Raw genomic sequence first — 17,192 nt, forward strand, 5'->3', positions numbered from 1 at the left:
GCGAGGGGCAGAGCCAGGGATGGTGACTGAACCCACTTGACGTCAGGCTTCCCGGGCTGGGTCTCGGGAAGCCCGCGGGTGCTGTGTGTGACAGATACGGCCCTTGCCTTGTCTGGGCACCTGCCTGCCTCTGCTCCTTTCGGGAGGTGGAGGTGTGGCTGAGGCCGGGCAGGCGGTGGGAGAGGTCGGGGAACAGAGACGTCAGCCTGACGCTCCTCCTTTGGCTGGACACAGGCCAGGCGTGGCCTCAGAGGGCGGCGGGTGGAAGGTGGCCTGCAAGGACCGGGTGGGAGATCCTGCCCCGGGCGCCGGGGGTGTCAGGCAGCTGGCCCGGAAGACGCCCTGCTTCCTCTTCTGCCCTCATCGGTATGGGCCCCAGGGGGCTGAACTCCCCACCTAGGGGAAGAGGCAGGGTGGGAGGATGTTTGGACATGGGGAGGGATCCCTGGCTTGGGGAGGGCTCCGGCCTGCAGCCACTCCACCCAAGCCCTGGCCGGAGCCCCCAGTCCTGTCCTGTCGGGTTTGCGGGGGGCTGACAGCTTTATCTTTGCCTTGTGACGAGTGGCCTGTGGTTTCCTGCCAACAGCTCCTGTTTCCGGAGGCCCAGCAGGGCCCAGGCAGAGCCAGGAGGGGCAGTGGGGCTGGGCCTGGGTGGCCCTACCAGCCCCGCCCCCTCCATCTTTGGGAATTTATTTGTCCACAGGCACAGCCGTCCCACAGTCCCTGCCAGGGACCAAGAGCCGCACTGATCACCCAGGGATTCTCCCTCCCAAACCAAACGCCTCCAACTGACCTCTGACTCCTGACCTCTGGCCCCATCTGTCCTGTCCTGCCCTTTGTAAGGGGCTGGGAGTCCCTAGAAACTGTGCCGTGGGAGTGGGTGTCTGCTCACCCAGAGTGCAAAGGCTGTGCAGGGGCTTGGCCCTCAGCCCCCCGCCGAGCCCAGCATGGCGCGGCGGCTGCAAGATGAGCTGGCCGCCTTCTTCTTCGAGTACGACACTCCCCGAATGGTGCTCGTGCGCAACAAGAAGGTGGGCGTCATCTTCCGCCTGATCCAGCTGGTGGTTCTGGTCTACGTTGTTGGGTGAGTCTGGGCCCCTCCCTGCTGCCCTCGTGCACCTGGGCCGTCCTCCGGGCTCTGGGGTGCCCCCAGGACTCCCAGGAGCCCCTCTTTCTCTCCCTTGGTTGTCATCCTTCCTGACCCTCCTTCCTGAGAAGGAGTGGAAGCCTGCTAACTCACTGTCGAGATAGGGACACTGAGGCACAGAGCAGCAACCTTGTCCTGGGTCCCCTGGGGAACAAGAAGCAAAGCTGCTGGGTTCTCAGCAACGGCCTCACTAGTAACAGTTCCCTCAAGTGGTGAGTGGTTTTGGAGGCCAGGGCCCCCGTGAGCCACAGCCAGAGTTCCTTCACCTCTGACCTCCCAGCTAAGCCAGGCCCAAACTAAGAGACAAAGGCCACACCCCATCTGACAGCCGGCTCCCACCAGCCCTGCCGGCATGAAAAGCATCTTTGCATAACTGAGGTCCCCAGAGCAGAGAGACCCTCGAATTTGAAACACCTGGTGCCCTAATGGGGGCCATAGGCAAATGGTGGAGGTCATTCTGGTCTCAGGAATGACAGCTCCTTTCTGGGCATTTCAGGGCCGGTCCCATTGTCCTGGGAGTACAGGGACAGAAGCAAGGTGACACTCCTCTGCGGTCTGCGTGTCCTAAGGGCCATGCCAAAGCCATCCTCCTCAAGTCAGTCTGGCAGTCCTGGGAGCCAAGGCCAGCCTGGCGGGGGTTTGCACACGTGTGCTTGTGTGAGCACACAAGTGTGTGGTGTGAGGACTCACGTGAGTCGTACCCAGAGCTCTGTGCAGATACATGTGCCCCCATGTGTCTGGTGTGTGCCCAGTGGGTGTGGACCCCTCTGTGGGACCAAACCAGGACAGCGGACTGGACCCCAGGCAGGCTTGGCAGAGTCCTGGGTCCCCCAGGGCCTCGGCATCCAAAGCAGCCTGCTCTCCCCTTGAAGCAGAGGCCCCCGACTTGCCGGAGAGCCGGGTGAGTGGAGCCAGGGCCAGGCGAACGGCCTCTGCCTCCCTCTTGTGCACAGGCCTGTCTGACGTCTGCAACGTCATTTGAGCTTGTGAGGGACACTGAGGATCGGGGTGGGGGTTTCCAGCTCACATGGCAAGTCAGCCAGAAGTCCTGGTTAGAGCAGAGGTCTCCTGACCCCCGGGGTTCAGCTCTGCCTTCTCCTTTCTCACCTCCCAGGGCCCCTTTCCAACGGGGCACAGGACAGGCCTGACAATCCACCATGAGCCACACCTTTGACCGTCTGGGGAAGAAAGCAGTTGCCGGCCTACCCCTCTCCCAGAGAGGCCAGGCAAATGTTGTCCTCACTGTGGCCCTGAGGCTCCCTGTGTTGGCTTTCCAGTCGGCCCTGGCAGCGGCTCCAGGGCCCTCCTGTGTGTTGGTCAGAGACTGTCAGAGGGAAAGGGACAGCCTCCCTCTCTACCCCTGTTGCAGCACATGCCCCAGCCGCCATTCAGCCCTGGACACACACCTCCAGTGACAGGAACCTCATCACCTTCCTCTTCCCCTTCCCTCTCCCCTTCCTCCAACCCAAACAGCCTATTCAGTTTCCAAATCGATGTGGCCTTCTCAGCATGAGTGAGGCCCAGAGACACTGAGTGATTCTGCCAGGATCTCGTAGCTAGGGAGAGGCTTAACCAGGGTTTGAATCCAACTGCATGGCTCCAAAGTCAGCCTTGATATCCTGGAAGGGAAACCTACTCAGGGAGGGGGACTGATGCCCCAAGTCATTTAGTAAAGCGAGGAAGGCCAGGTCCCTCCAACACCCCTCAATCCACCCTCAAGTCCAGCCCTCTGCTCTTGCTTGGGCTATGACTGCTTCTGTCTCTGGCGCCCTCGTCTGGCCACTGCCCACAGCTGCACTGAGTGTTCGGCTAGGAGCCCACAGCCTCGGAGAGAAACCAGCCTGGATTTGAGCTTGCTTTCTCAGTCCTCAATTTCCCAGCTGTTCCACGGAGTAGGGATGGGGGAAAACCTTCTGAAGACATTGCATGGAGGCTCAACAGTTTCTCTTTTCTGAGGAAGGGCACCTTTCTTTAATGACCACGCCCCCCCCCCATCTCTTTCCAAGGCCCCCGTCTGTCAGAACATCTGGTGTTGCAGTGGGCAGAGGGAAGCATAGGAGAAATGCCAGACTCACGGACACCAGGCACAGGGGCACAGCCGGGGGGGCGGGGGGCAGTGGGCAGCCACAGAGACAGAACTGGACAGAGGGACAGACATTGGAGCACAACCACTCAGATAAAAAGAGAGACTTTGAGACCGAAATGGAGAGAGAGTTACTGAGACAGAGGCAGAGAGGCTGAGATGCCGAGAACCTGAGCAGGTTCCGAAGAGGGGGACTGAGGCTGTGCTCTCCCATCACACTGTCCCAGAAGTCCAGGGCAAGAGGAGGGAGCAGGTGGGCCTGAGGCCCTGGCAGGCTGAGCAAAGGCTGTTTTTGGCTCAAATTATGGGGGTTAATTTGTAGTTAGAGCTGTCTCCTGGGCAGTAATGAGCTCTCCATAACTGGAGGTGTGCAGGCAGCAGGGGTCTCCTCCGTGATCTGGCAGGCCTAGAGAGGGTATGCTGAGACATGTCCCTGCCTGGGGCTGGTCTGGTTGGGGGGGGACAAAGATCTTTTTTGGCACACAGGAGAGTCCTAATGGACGCTCACATTTGTGAGTGCTGCTTGGAGAGGGGAGCCTGGGAAGGCTCCTGGAGGAGGTGGCAGTGGTGGGACCAACCTGAACAGAGGCCTGGGGGCTCTTGAAGTCATGTGTTTCTGAGACCTCCAGATGGACCCTGGAGCATGCCAACCAGGGATAAGAACTGATGCAAATTAGGGCTGGGAGAGACATATCAGGAGACATTTCTTCCACGGCATCTTTTCCGGGCCTAGTGCTGTGCGAGCTTCATGGCACAGGGGTGGGGGCAGGGTAGGCAGAGAGGCGAGGGTGAATTAGCCCGAACTCCTTTGGTTCCTAGAGATAGAAACCTGGTCAAACTGTGTTTAAAAGGAAGAGTGGGGATACTGATTGATTTATGTAACTGAAAGTCAGTGTGGGCTTCAGGCCTGGCTGGACCCTCCATGATGAGGCTGCAGGAAGAGCGAGTTCCAGCTCCCTCATCTAGGAGATAAGGAGCATGGCTGGTCCCATGTGGGTTCTCCAGTGAAGCTCTCTTCCGCTCTGCTCTCCTCCGGCGGGGTTCATTCTCAGGCAGGCTCTCTGACCTCATCGTGGCAGAAGGGCCCCCAGCAACTCGAAGCTGACATCCACCAGCTTAGCCTCCCCTGGGGCACAAGAGCATCTCCTTCTCCAGAGTTCCAGCGAAAGTTCTGGGTCCAGCCCGGACCGGTGTGGCTCAGTTGGTTGGATGTCATCCCACAAACTGAAAGGTCACCGGTTCTTTTCCCAGTCAGGGCACATGCCTGGGTTGTGGGTTTAATCCCAGGTTGGGGTATGTTTGGGAGGCAACTGATTGATGTTTCTGTCACACATCAATGTTTCTCTCCCTCTCTTTCTCCTTCCTTTCCCGTCTTTCTAAAAATAAATAAATAAATAAATAAATGTTCCGAGTCCAGCTCTTACTGGCCCAGGTTGGGTCATGTACCCAATCATTGTGGCCAAGGAAATGAACACCCTGATTGGTGGAGCCTGGTTGTATGCCCACCTGGTCCAAACAGTCCTGCTGGAAAGCAGAGTGTGATCAAAGGTCTTGGAGCAGGACCTGGCCGGTGTAGCTCCATTGGTTGGAACGTCATCCTGTAACCAAAAGATTGCAGGTTCAATTCCCAGTCAGGGTATGTACAATAGACAATAATTCTCTCTCTCTTCCTGTTGTCCTTTCTCTCTCTCTAAAGGCAATGAAAAAAATATATTCTTGGGTGAGGATAAAAAAAAAACATTTTTAGCCCTGGCTGGTGTAGCTCAGTGGTTGAGTGCTGGCCTGTGAACCAAAGGGTTGCTGGTTCGATTCCCAGTCAGGGCACATGCCTGGGTTGTGGGCCAGGGCCCTAGTGGGGGTGGGCAAGAGGCAACCACACATTGATGTTTCTCTCCCGCACTTTCTCCTTCCCTTTCCCTCTGTAAAAATAAATTAATAAAATCTAATAAAGTAAATAAATACAATTTTTTAATTAAAAAAAGGAGGTCCTGGGGCGAGAAAGGGACAATAAAAGAGTCATGAAGGGAGGGAAGGGAGAGGAGGGGGAGGGCTGAGCGGGGCCCACTGGCACGGGGGCCTCTGAGCCTGGCCCGAGAAACGTGGGCTTCCTCCCGCAGGTGGTGAGAGCCACAGAAGGGTGTCTGGCAGGGGAAAGCCTGGGACAAGTAGGTGCTTGTGAGGGTAGAGGCCAGAGGACAGCTATGAAGAGGCAGCAGCAATAAGAGGAGAGGATGAGGCCAAGGTAGGAGTGGTGGGCAGGGAAGACAGAGGCTTTCATCCCGGCAGGCCAGCACCAGGGGCAGCCACTGCTCGACTTCCGCCCGTCACGGCTGCAGGGGCACGTGCCCAGCATGGCCAGGGTTGCTGGCTTCTTAAGAGAAGTAGGAAATTGGAATTTATGGGTGAGAGAAATGTCTTGGTTTTTAGAGGTTGGCAACTTATTAAACAATGTAGACACAAATCGTCATCCTGACTTGTCTGTAGACTGTGTGATGATTAACCTCTGTGCCCCCAGCTCTGAACTCAGTCCTTTCCTGGCTCGGAGTCTGGCTGTGCCCCTCCCCAAGTCTGCTGTGCCCCATAACATGGGCCAGGTCTGGCCACCTCCTTCCTGTGGCCCGTGTTACACCTTGTGTCAGCCCCATGCCGGAGCTGCCCCAGCATGTGCCCCAGCTCCTCTCAGCTTCTCAGGGTCTGCGGAAGAAGGCCAGGGAGGAGAGGAAAGATGGAGGAGCCCAAAGACTACAGACACGAAGCATGTGGAGGGAGTGAGGGTGGTGCCAGGGTTTGAGCCTGGGGATGGGTAGGCCGGGCGCCACCGTCCATGGTGAGGGCCCCAGAGGTTCAAGTTCTGTGGGCAGAGGAGGCATTAGGTTGGTTACACTGAATTTTTGGTTTGAGATATAATTCACCTACTGTAACATTCACCCTGTTAAAATATACAGTTTGGTGAGTTTTAGTATAATCACAGATTTGTCCAACCATCACCACTAATTCCAGACATAATCCAAATGAAGCCTCGTGCCCCATGCAATCCCTCTCCACCCCCTCCCACTCTGCACTTTGCCTATTCTGGGTGTTTCATGTAAGTAAAACAATACAGTGCGCGGTCCTTTGTGTCTGGTGTTCTGCACTTGGCCTGCTGTTTGTCAGGTTCACCCGTGTGGTGGCGTGTCTGTGCTTTCTTCCTTTTCCTGATAGAAGAACATCCCCTGTGCGGATGGACACATGACGTTTGTGTATCCACACTCGGGATGACGGGCGTTGGGCTGTTTGCAGTTTCGTTCTGATGAATATTTCTGTGAACATTCACGTACAAGTTTTTGTGTGGACACAGTTTCAGGTCTCTTGGGTACATAGCTGTGAGTGGAATTGCCACATCAAGTGGCAGTTGCATGTTTAACTTTTTGAGGAGCTGCCAGACTTTTTCCAAAGGGTTGGCTTAGGTTCGAGGTGCCTGTGGGGGAGGGGCCGGGGCAGGGGGAAGGAATGTGCATCACCGAGCAGCAGGACATTTGCAAACTGTAAGTTCCTTGAGTGCAGACCTTTGGCTTGCCTTGTTTACTTCTGTATTTTAATTTAATTTTCTTAAAGATGTTATTTATTTATTTTTAGAGAGAGTGGGAGGGAAGGAGAAAGAGTGGCAGAGAAACATCAATGTGAGAGAGATACATCGATTGGCTGCCTCTCACGCACCCCCATCCAGGGACCGGGCCCACAACCCAGGCATGTGGCCTGACTGGGAATCGAACCAGTGACCTTACAGTTCACTGGCCGTCACTCAGTCCATTGAGCCACACCAGCCAGGACTACTTATGTATTCTTAATGCCTAGAACAATGCTTGACACATAATAGGGGCTTGTTAAGTATTTGTTGACTGATGAAATGAATGTGTGGAACTGAATTTTGGGAGAGAGTAAGAACTGGAGACAGGAGCCCAGGGACACACTGTGTCTGCGATAACTCCAGGGAGGGGTTTCTGCCGGGGCCGAGGAGCGAGGCCAGGGTGGTGGGGGCGGGTGGTGGGGGCAGATGGCGTGAACAGAAGCTGTGAAGGAAGAGCAGAGACCGTGGAAACAGGAGCACTGTCTTTATGTGCCTATGTGTGCTGACTTCTTTAAAGAGAACTCATGGGAACACCCCCCCGCCCCCAACGACCACCTAGATACTTGTCCCCAGGCCCGCTGCCCGCGCCTGGCGGGGCCTCACTTACATCTGTTGAATGAACAGTGTCTCCGTGTCAGACGTCAGCACCTCGGCTTTGCTGAGGAAGCCAGGGTGCAGAGAGGTCAGTCTTCAGCCGACGGTCGGCCCTTCCATGAGGGGCTGCTGGAGAAGGGAGACTCGGGAGACTCTGCTGGAAAAGAAAGAATTGGGAAGAGAATTTCTGGAAGGGGAGGGACTTCCAAAAATATGTTTGGCATCAGGTCAGTCCCCATGGTGGCCTCCCAGAGTGGCATCAGCAAAGCTGGGTCAACGCTTTGGAGGAGGGGGATGGCACACGGTCATTCTACTGTCATCAGAACTAAGGACATCGATGCCAGGTTTGATTTTTCTCCTCGATCCCCCAGGACTGACAGGCCCCCCAGGGCAGGAAACCAAGAGCGGCTGCATCAGGCCCAGCATACAGCCTCTGCTCCCCGCCCCCAACTACTGCCCTCCAATTCTGGCACCTGGCAGCTACGCTGATGCTCAGTGGAGGGGGGCAGAGTCCTGAGCGGGGTGCCCTAAGCCTGGGATCGACCTATGACTCTGGAGAGATGCTTCCCAGGCCCCAGTTTTCTCATCTGTCTTGTGAGGAGCTGGCATTGGGCAGAGAGAGAAGTGCTGCAGGACACTGGGGGTCAGGGGTGCCAAGAGAGAGGGGCCAGTGACTTCCCCTTCAGGGGCTTTAGAATATGAAGCAGCTCCCACATCCATCCCAACAGCTCCTTTGAGCTTGGGCTTGAAGCCACAGGCCATCCTGGAGGAAGGAACCCAAGCCAGGTGGGGGGATAGGTGATGCCCATCCTCCCTCATAGGGCTGGAGGAGCGAGACAGGGTCAGGACACAGAACTGGCGGCCTTTGTCCTATCTCACCTGTTGCCATCTGAGACCTGCAGGGGGCAGCAGTGACCACGCTTAGACTTGTGGGTGGCAGTGGCCAGGCGGGGTGAGGGTGGAGGAGCAGCTTGAAGAAAGAGGAGTGGATTATGCCAGGTGAGAGGAGGACATTGGTGGGCTGCCTTCTTGGGACCTGGATCCGGGAGACAGCCCCTAGAGAGCTGGACAGACTGAGCAGCCTGGAGAATTCTGGTGCAGGCTTGAGCTCTCAGGCACAGGGGAGGGACTTCAAGCTCTACTTGGACAGGTGGACTGAGGGTGGAGAGAGGGGCGAAGGGGGCGCAAACACACCTGCGTGCAGTCAGATGTGCGCGTAGGGGTGCCCACAGATTTGCCCTGGAGATACACAGCTGCTCACCCTGACGGGCACTACGGACACACAGGCTCACAGAGCTGTGCGAAGATGAGAACCGCACTCTGGAGAGAAGTGTTTCCAGGACTCTCAGCTGTAAGCGACAGAAAGCAAAGCCAAACTGGCTTAAATAAAGAAAGGGGCTTCATTAGCTCATGTAACGAGGAAGTCCAGAAGCAGATGTTTCATGCTTTAGCTATGGCTGGTTCCAGGTGCAAAGCCAACATTGTAGGGGCCTGTCCCTCCCAGTTTCCTGGCCTGGCTTTTCTCCAGGTTGGCTTCATTCTCAAGCTTGCTTCATAAGATAGCAAAGATAATTAACCATAGTTCTGGTCTTGCAACCACTTCGCTAGCCACCCACCAGGGAGGATGTCTCTTTTCCATTAATTCCAAGGAAAATCCTGGTCTCACTGCCGAAACTCCAGGGTTGCGTGTCCGTGCTGAGACCCATCACTGTTGCTAGAGTGATGGGACATTGACTGGCAGGCCTTGATCATGTGCCTACCCCTGGGACTAGGAGAGAGGTGGGCCCCGTTGAACCTCCCAGATTGAAAGTGGGGAACCCAGAGAATAGGGGTTCTCGATGCTTGGGAGAGAAGGCAAGAATTCTCCAAGAAAGCTGGGAGGCCTCCAGCTGCAGCCACTCCCCCAAGGGCCTCAGCTGGGGGCCAGATGCTCCCAGGCTTCCCGCCATCGTGCTCTGCCGCTTCTCAGTGGCACAACCTCAGGAAGGAGTCCTCTCCAAAACAGGATTGGGGTTCAAGAAGTTTGGCCTTCAGGCACCAACACATTCTGCTCTTAGAAAAGGATCCGAAAGAGTCCTTTGGTGGGTCTCCTCCCCGGGAGTGAGCATTTTGGAAAAAGAATGGAGGAGCTTCAAGCAGTGGTCAGCTGGTGGGGGGAGACCGGATGTAGAGTCAGGAGCTGAGAGTGACTCAGAAATGCATGTGGGGAGGGAAAGTGAAAGGACTTGACCAGTCCAGCTGGTGCCAGAAAGGGCAGTGGGCTGCGTACCCATGTGCCATCCTCGGATGACCCCTTCCCCCACTCTCTGCAGATGGGTCTTTGTCTATGAGAAGGGCTACCAGACCTCCAGTGGCCTCATCAGCAGCGTGTCTGTGAAACTCAAGGGTCTGACTGTGACGCATCTCCCAGGAGTAGGCTCCCAGGTCTGGGATGTGGCTGACTACGTCTTCCCGGCCCAGGTGAGCTGACTCAGGGCTACCCCTTCTACCCACAAGTCCTGGCTCAGAGCTGGGATGGGCTCTGTCCCACCTCCCTGTGGGACCAGTCAGCTCCAGCCTCTCCCTGGGCTTCAGTTTCCCTGACTGTGAAAGAAGGGCAGAAGCAGCCTGCTAACGTCACCCCACTTTGACACCGTGGGGTATGGAGTATCATGCTGCCTGCTGCATGGGTTCTACAAGCTGCTGGGCAGTGCTTGGGTTCTGGGGCTATTCTCCCAGCTCACAGCCCTGCCCCTCACTTACAGGGGGACAGCTCCTTCGTGGTCATGACCAATTTCATCATCACCCCCCACCAGGCCCAAGGCTACTGTGCAGAGGTGAGGACTGCTGCCCATCCCTCCTCCTTCGACCCAAAGGGAAAATGACATGGCAGAGGGGTTCCCCTTGAGCAGCTGGATAGGCTTCCTGGGGGGCCACAGGGGTGGGATTTCAGACATGGATTTGCACAAAGTAACAGGCCACCGCCCACAGTACTGAGGCTTCCCTTCCAGCTGTGTGCCAAGCAGGATGCTGAGCCTCCATGGCTGCCCCACCTACAAGCCCCACACCCTGCCAGCGGACATCAGCAATGGGACAGCTGGGCTTAAGCCCGGAAGGGTCTTGGGAGGGCACTGGGGGAAGGAGGCCTTGAGTAATGGCCGCCCCAAGGACATCTGAGATTCTGCCTCAGGCCCTCCCTAGGGCCCTGGGGGTGGGAGGGGCTTTCCTCGGCACCCCAGCCAATGGGCCTGGGGCCAGCATCTCTCCCCTCCTCCAGCATCCAGAAGGGGGCACGTGCAAGGATGACAGTGGCTGCACTCCAGGAAAGGCAGAAAGGAAGGCCCAAGGTAAGGCCGGCCCCCTCCCTCCACAGCCCCTTTCAGCCCCAGGCCTCCTACTGCAGGAAGTCCTTTCTGCCCTCTCCCCTGACCTTGGCCTGCCCTGTCCCAGAGTCAGCCACATTTCTGTCTTCAGGCTTCTGCTCTGGGGTTCCCTCAATGGGGGTTTCTAGGGGAGAGGCATGGGAGGCCTCCTCTGCACCCTCACCTTTGGGCGGGCACCCAGGGGTTTCTCCCTCGCTGCAGGCATCCGCACAGGCAAGTGTGTGGCCTTCAATGACACTGTGCGGACATGTGAGATCTTCGGCTGGTGCCCTGTGGAAGTGGATGATTACATCCCACGGTAACGCCTGGTCCTTCCAGGGAGCTGGGAGCAGGGTCCCCAAGCCCAGACAGAGGGGGTGTGTCCCCTGGAAAGGAACAGGCCCCCCTTCTTCCAACCCCACCCTCTCTCTATCTGTTCAGCCCTGGCCAAAGATTCCCCTGGCCCTTGGTCAAGGGCCTTGAGAATCCTCCATTAGAGCACACCTACCCTCCACCCATCCAAGTCTGCAGGGGGATCCTGTAGGCGCTCCCTTCCTCCCCGCCCCCCACACCATGCCAAGCTCTGATGGGCGCAGGAGTCTCCTGGGGAGGGGGCAATGAGTGAGTGTGGTCTCCTTCAGCCCTGCCCTTCTCCAAGAGGCCGAGAACTTCACTCTCTTCATCAAGAACAGCATCAGCTTTCCACGCTTCGAGGTCAAGAGGTTCGTGGGAAAAGTGGGCAAACCTGCAGGTGGCTCCCTGAGGCTGTGCCTGCTGGTCTCAGCTGCCCCTTGCTGATTCACTCTGGAGGCCGGGCCCCTGGGGTGGGCTGCCCTCAGTGTCTAAGGGCTGTGGACGGGGCATTTCTGGGGCCCATGAGGGATCCTCGGAGCTTCGGGGCAGGATGGGCGCCCTCCCAGCTGGCATACTGCTGCCACCCATGCCCTCTGCTCCCCAGGCGCAACCTGGTGGAAGAGGTGAATGCCACCTACATGAAGAGATGTCTCTATCACAAGATCTCACACCCGCTGTGCCCCGTCTTCAATCTTGGCTATGTGGCACGAGAGTCAGGACAGAGTTTCAGCACCCTGGCCGAGAAGGTATTGTGCCAGGCGAGTGGGGAAGGCTGGGGTCCAGGACTGTTAGCCAACAAGCTTTTCGGGTCCGGTTAATCCCACCTCCAGCCTCCCTGGCATGGGCTGAGCATAATGGATTTATCCTCTGATATTGGGGAGACAGGGTCAGGCACAGAGGAGGTGCCCAAAATGAATGGATGTGGGCAGGTGTTGTCCCCTGGACGTCTGCTGAGGTCCCACTGTTTTTAAAATATTAGAAAAAAAGCAGCTCGAACCCCATGGCCCATGGCCCTGAGAAATCCTGGGAATTCCAGAGGCCAAGATCCCCACAGTCACCTGGGGATCCACGAGAAGCAGGGTCTCATAAAGAACACAGCCTTGTCCGACTGAGTTCAAACCCCAGCTCTGGTCCTTAAGAGCAGCGGGGCCTCAGACAAGTCCTTTACCTCCAGTGCGTCTGAACTTTTGCACCTGCATTGCGGAGGCAATAAGAGTACCAGGCTCATGGCATTGTCTCGAGGACCGAGTGAGTTCACGGGTGCGACGGCACTTCAGGACCGCCTGGCGCGCAGCAGCCCTGCGTCTGTGTGCCCACGTGGTCATTCGCATCCTGCTCCTGAATCACCTATTCAGGGTGGAAATCCGTCCCTTTTCCATCGCACACACACAAACAGCACATTTGTCTAGAATAGGAGTCAGCTAACTTTTTTCTTTAAAGGGCCAGAGAGTGTTTTCAGCTTTGCAGGCCACACGGTCTCTGCTCCTACTACCTAAGTCAGTTGGTAGAGAGCAAAAGCAGCCACAGACAGTAAGTAAACAAATGCAGCCCTTGGCCAAGTTTGCCCACCCCTGGAGGGGTTTGCACTGAGCAACACGCAGGACCAGGGAGCTGAACGTTAGAGCTGCCCATCCCTGGCGTCTCCATGCCGCCCCCACCAGGGACTTCTCACCCACCACCATCACCTGCAGGTGTCAGCCTCCCTCCTCGCTCCGACCACCTCCCACCTCTCCTGCTGCTCAGCGCACCCCCGCCTGTCCCTGGTCCTTGCCTGGCCCGGAAGAGCTTCGCTTTCTCAAGTTTTCTCTTCCTAGTCCAAGTCTTTACAGACTCACTCTTTAATTCAACGACGACTCACTTGCCTCCCACACTGTGACTTGTGCTAGGAACTCAGGAGTCAGTGAGTGAGACAGACAAGACCACCCTCCTCCTGGAGCTTACAGTCTTAGAAGAAATGTGTTAGTAAGTAATCATACAAAATAAATATATGATTAAAAGCGACAAATGTTCCAGAAGAAAACAGAGATGGAGTAACAGAGACGTGTTTTAGGCTGGGGTGGTGGTCAGGGAAAGCCTCGTAGGGGAGAATGACCAAAGACTGAGAAAGAGCCAGCCTTGTGGGGAACTGGGGAACTGCATGTGCAAAGGCCCCAAAGGAGGAAAACCTGGTGTATTCTAGAAAGTGCCCGAATGCTGGAGTATGAGGGATGTGTGGGAGGTGGGGCCAGAGAGGGTAACAGGACCTGACACTGAAGCCATTTCTCAGTATCTTTCTCAAGCCGAAAAATGTTCCCTCTTCAAGAGATTGCTGGCACCTGCTGTGAGACAGCAGTTTCTTGCCCTGGCCGGTGACTCGGTTGGAGCATTGTCCCGCCAACCAAAGGTTGCCAGTTTGATCCCAGGTCAGGGCACAAACTTAAGTTGCGGGTTCTATCTCTGGTCGGGGCACATATGGGAGGCAACTGATCAATGTTTCTCTCTCACATTGATGTCTCTCTCTCTCTCTCTCTCTCCTTTTCTAAAATCAATTTTTAAAATGTACCCTCAGGTGAGGACTAAGCTCCTGAACCCCCAGATCTTATATGCCTGTGTCCCCGGCAGGGTGGGGTGATAGGCATCACCATCGACTGGAATTGCGACCTGGACTGGCACGTACGACACTGTAAACCCGTCTATGACTTCCACGGGCTGTATCAGGACAAAAATCTGTCTCAAGGCTTCAACTTCAGGTGCCTGCCAGGCCCCTACCAGCACCCCTTTCCTTGTGGTCCTGTGGGTTTTTCCATTCCCAGAACCCTCGGGGCCAAGCAACTGTCTCTGGGAGGGGAGCAGAGGAGCCTGGGCAGCTCCTGTTCTCCTGGGGTTGACCAAGCAGGGGGCCAGCAGGGAGTAGGACTTGGGAGGCCTGAGCCCCTGCCCCTGGTTCTTGGTCCTCCTGAGGCCCACCCAGCCAGGACTGGCTGGGGAAATTGCTGACATCAGCATCCAGGGTGAGGGCTGAGTACAGCATTCCTGAGATGAGGCCTGGGGTGCTGCCTGTGGCCCCCCCATACAACATTCAGGGGTATGGGGCTGTCCTCATGGACTTGTAGGGGCCCCTGCATCTCTGATGCTCTGGGAACTCCCGCCCTGAGATGCTTCTCTGTCACCTCTCCTGCAACCTCACCCCATTCCCCAAGGTTTGCCAAGCATTTCGTGGAGAATGGGACCAACCGCCGGCACCTCTTTAAGGTGTTTGGGATTCGCTTTGACATCCTCGTGGATGGAAAGGTGAGGGTCAGTGTGAGGGGCAGCACGCTCTCAGGTCCTCAGGTCCTGTGAGTGCCTTGGGGGGGTGGTCTTTGGTTACAGATGACAGGAGATTGGGTGGGCTGCACTCAGCAGTTTTCCTAATGACACATGGGTGGGCTTGAGTGCTGTTGAGGGCAGGCCTTCCAGTCTGTGACCACACCTCCCCCACCGTCTCCCCAAGTCCAGGCAGGCGGAGCCAAGGTCAAAACCCAGGGCTCCCGACCAGCAGCTGCGTCACCTATAGAGCCAGAACCTGTGCAGCAGGCTGTGGGGCCAGTTGATAGTGGAGGAGATGCCCCCAAGCCCCAGGCCTGGCCTTAGGACTTCTGAGGAAGCCCTTTCCAACTGGGCTGCTCCTGACTGTTAACCCATTTCTCCCCGGGGTCCCTCTCCAGGCTGGGAAGTTTGACATCATCCCTACAATGACTACCATCGGCTCCGGGATCGGCATCTTCGGGGTGGTAAGTGCTGGGGACAAGGAGTCACTGTGCTGAGTCAGTCCCTCCTCTTCCATCTCGGTAGTGGCTTTAGGTCTTTTAGCCTATAACTTGGCTATAGTTGTCTTTACCTTCACTGAGCCCACCCCAGCACCCTGGACCCACCCACAGTGTGTCTGAGGGAGCTGAGGCCCAAAGCTGGAGTGGGACAGAGGTGAGGTGGGGTATGGTGGGGCAGTCTCAGTCCCCAGGGGCCTGCAGGGTCTCATGTGGCCACCCCACCCCACCCCGCCCCTACCCCCACCCTGAGGTCTGGAGAGTGCAGGATTCAGCCAGGGCACCACATTCAGTAGGGATTCCCTGCTCCAGCCACCACCTTTCTGCCCCCAGGCCACAGTTCTCTGTGACCTGCTGCTGCTCCACATCCTGCCCAAGAGACACTACTACAAGCAGAAGAAGTTCAAGTATGCGGAGGACATGGGACCACAGGCGGTAGGAGAAGTCCTGGAGTCAGGCTCTTCAGAGGCTTCAGGCCCCTATGCCCGTGGTGGGGAGTCTGCCGCTCCCCTCAGGCTGACTTTTCTTCCCCTCATGCTCTCACAGGGTGAGCGTGACCTCGCAGCCACCAGCTCCACCCTGGTCCTACAGGAGAACATGAAGACGTCCTGACCCACAGCCCCGAGGACTCCTGACTGGACTCAGCTTCAGGCGGGGCCCTGGTGGGGTCCTAGCCAGGGTGGAGGGGTCTCTTTGGCAGCTCTCCCACCCTCTCAGCCAGGCAGAGACCAGTTTGCTGGCAGCTCAGGGTGGACACTGGGAGGGACCTGTGCAATTATGAACTTTGGCTCCAAACCCTGCACCCCGCCAAGGAAGCCCCATGCCAGCCTTGGCCTCTACTGGTGTGGAGGTGCTAATGCTGGGCAGGGCCCCTCTCCCGCTCCTGAACTGGAGCTTTGTGCTTGTCCCTCTGGGCCCTCAGCCCTCCCACTGCCTCGTGTCTCTAGACCTGTGCTGTCCCATACGACAGCCACCAGCCACAGGTAACTATTTAAATTTAAATTAATTAAAAGGGAAGAAAATAAAGGCTTCAGTTCCTCAAACTAGCCATATTTCACTGCTAAGTAGACACGTGTGGCTGGGGGCTGCCGTATTAGCCAGCACAGAACATTTCCAGGGCCACAGAAAGTTCTATGGGAAAGCTCTGCTTGAGCCCTGTTTCCTACCGGCTTCAGTTTCCATGGGGAGCTGTCAACCATGCAGGCCCCGGACCCACGCCAGACCTCCTGAACCAGGATCTCCAAGGCGGGCCACACAATTTGCAAGGGCAGCAAACTCCCCAGGCCAGTATTAGGACCTGTGTTTAAAATATTTCTGATCTGGAATCAGACTTAGCCTGGGCCCGCATCACCTGGTAGGTGCCAGTAGTGAGCAGGTATGTGTTGTGCACACAAGCCACACAGCGTTTGGTGCACACACCCCCATGTGCACACTCACCTGAATGCACATCACCCTTCTATCCACACGATGTATTTGAACAGCTTGGGCCCTGCCAACACAACCATCTGAACACACCTATACCCCCAAGCACAGACACCTACCTGGTCCATACCATGTCACCTCCATGGGAAGTATTTCCCCCCAAGTCCCCAACTCCCTCTTATTCCCTCTCTTCCTTATCCAGCCCCCACAGCCATGAATCCTTACTCAGCTACCTCTGGTCAGGTGGGGGCCTTAGCCAAACCCTGGGCTTACTGCCTATGGCCCAGCCCCAGCCCCCAAGGCCTGCCCTGCTGTATCCGAACATAAGGTCTGGGGAAAGCGAGGGGTGGAGTACAATAAAAGGAATGAGGACGAGCCTCCGCCTTCTGCACTTTCTTCTCAGCCTTCTTTGAAACTCAGTGTCCCCATCTGTGAACCGTGGGGTTGAGCTGAGTGATCTTTGAGGTCCTTTTGGATCTGTTGGTGGGTGGTGGTGAGCTGACGCTTTGTGTTGAGTCCAGCAGTGTCAGTGCTGGGTCAGTGCGTGGCCCATGGATAGGGCACATCTATCCATGGGCCACGTCCTGGCACAGCCCTGAACGCCAGAGCTCTTCCCACTCCCCCAAGAGCCCCGCCCATGCTGTAGGAGGCCCCGGGCCCGGGACAACAGAGAACCACCTTCAGCAGCGGCCTCGTGAAAGCAGAGGTGAGGAAGGTCTTGGATGAAGACAGGGTGGAAGGGTTCTCAGTGGCCCTGTCATGGGCATGACTGCTGGCCTGGACTTCCGGTCAGGCAGGGTCCCAGGACACCCCCCTCACCATGTTCTGTCTAGGTCAGCGCCGCCCAGCAGCAGTGACG

At 56.8% G+C, this 17,192-nt stretch overlaps 1 protein-coding gene across 2 annotated transcripts; it reads left to right on the forward strand.

Moving 5' to 3' along the window:
* Positions 1–163: 163 nt before the first annotated feature.
* On the forward strand, positions 164–15,722 carry P2RX1 (purinergic receptor P2X 1). 2 transcript variants are annotated; one of them, XM_028534490.2, is made up of 13 exons: positions 166–366; positions 704–1,084; positions 9,744–9,891; positions 10,176–10,247; positions 10,688–10,757; positions 10,995–11,091; positions 11,414–11,494; positions 11,731–11,872; positions 13,728–13,855; positions 14,306–14,396; positions 14,813–14,878; positions 15,245–15,346; positions 15,458–15,722. In XM_028534490.2, the coding sequence occupies exons 2-13, from the start codon at positions 948–950 to the stop codon at positions 15,521–15,523; spliced, it is 1,200 nt and encodes a 399-aa protein (XP_028390291.1). In that variant the 5' UTR covers positions 166–366; positions 704–947; the 3' UTR covers positions 15,524–15,722. The 2 variants fall into 2 exon arrangements, with proteins under 2 accessions (XP_035889143.1, XP_028390291.1); XM_036033250.1 differs by lacking the exon at positions 15,245–15,346 and having other exon boundaries at positions 164–366.
* Positions 15,723–17,192: the final 1,470 nt, after the last annotated feature.

Source organism: Phyllostomus discolor, chromosome 8, assembly GCF_004126475.2.
Source record: "Phyllostomus discolor isolate MPI-MPIP mPhyDis1 chromosome 8, mPhyDis1.pri.v3, whole genome shotgun sequence".
Taxonomy (NCBI): Eukaryota; Metazoa; Chordata; class Mammalia; order Chiroptera; family Phyllostomidae; genus Phyllostomus; species Phyllostomus discolor.

What these genes read in the sequence shown, in the direction of transcription:
- P2RX1 (XM_028534490.2), top strand. Translation starts at nt 948, where the DNA reads ATGGCGCGGCGGCTGCAAGATGAGCTGGCCGCCTTCTTCTTCGAGTAC. An exon ending in GGCAGAAAGGAAGGCCCAAG is followed by an intron (nt 10,758 to 10,994) that starts GTAAGGCCGGCC and finishes CCCTCGCTGCAG; the next exon opens with GCATCCGCACAGGCAAGTGT. An exon ending in GTGGATGATTACATCCCACG is followed by an intron (nt 11,092 to 11,413) that starts GTAACGCCTGGT and finishes GGTCTCCTTCAG; the next exon opens with CCCTGCCCTTCTCCAAGAGG.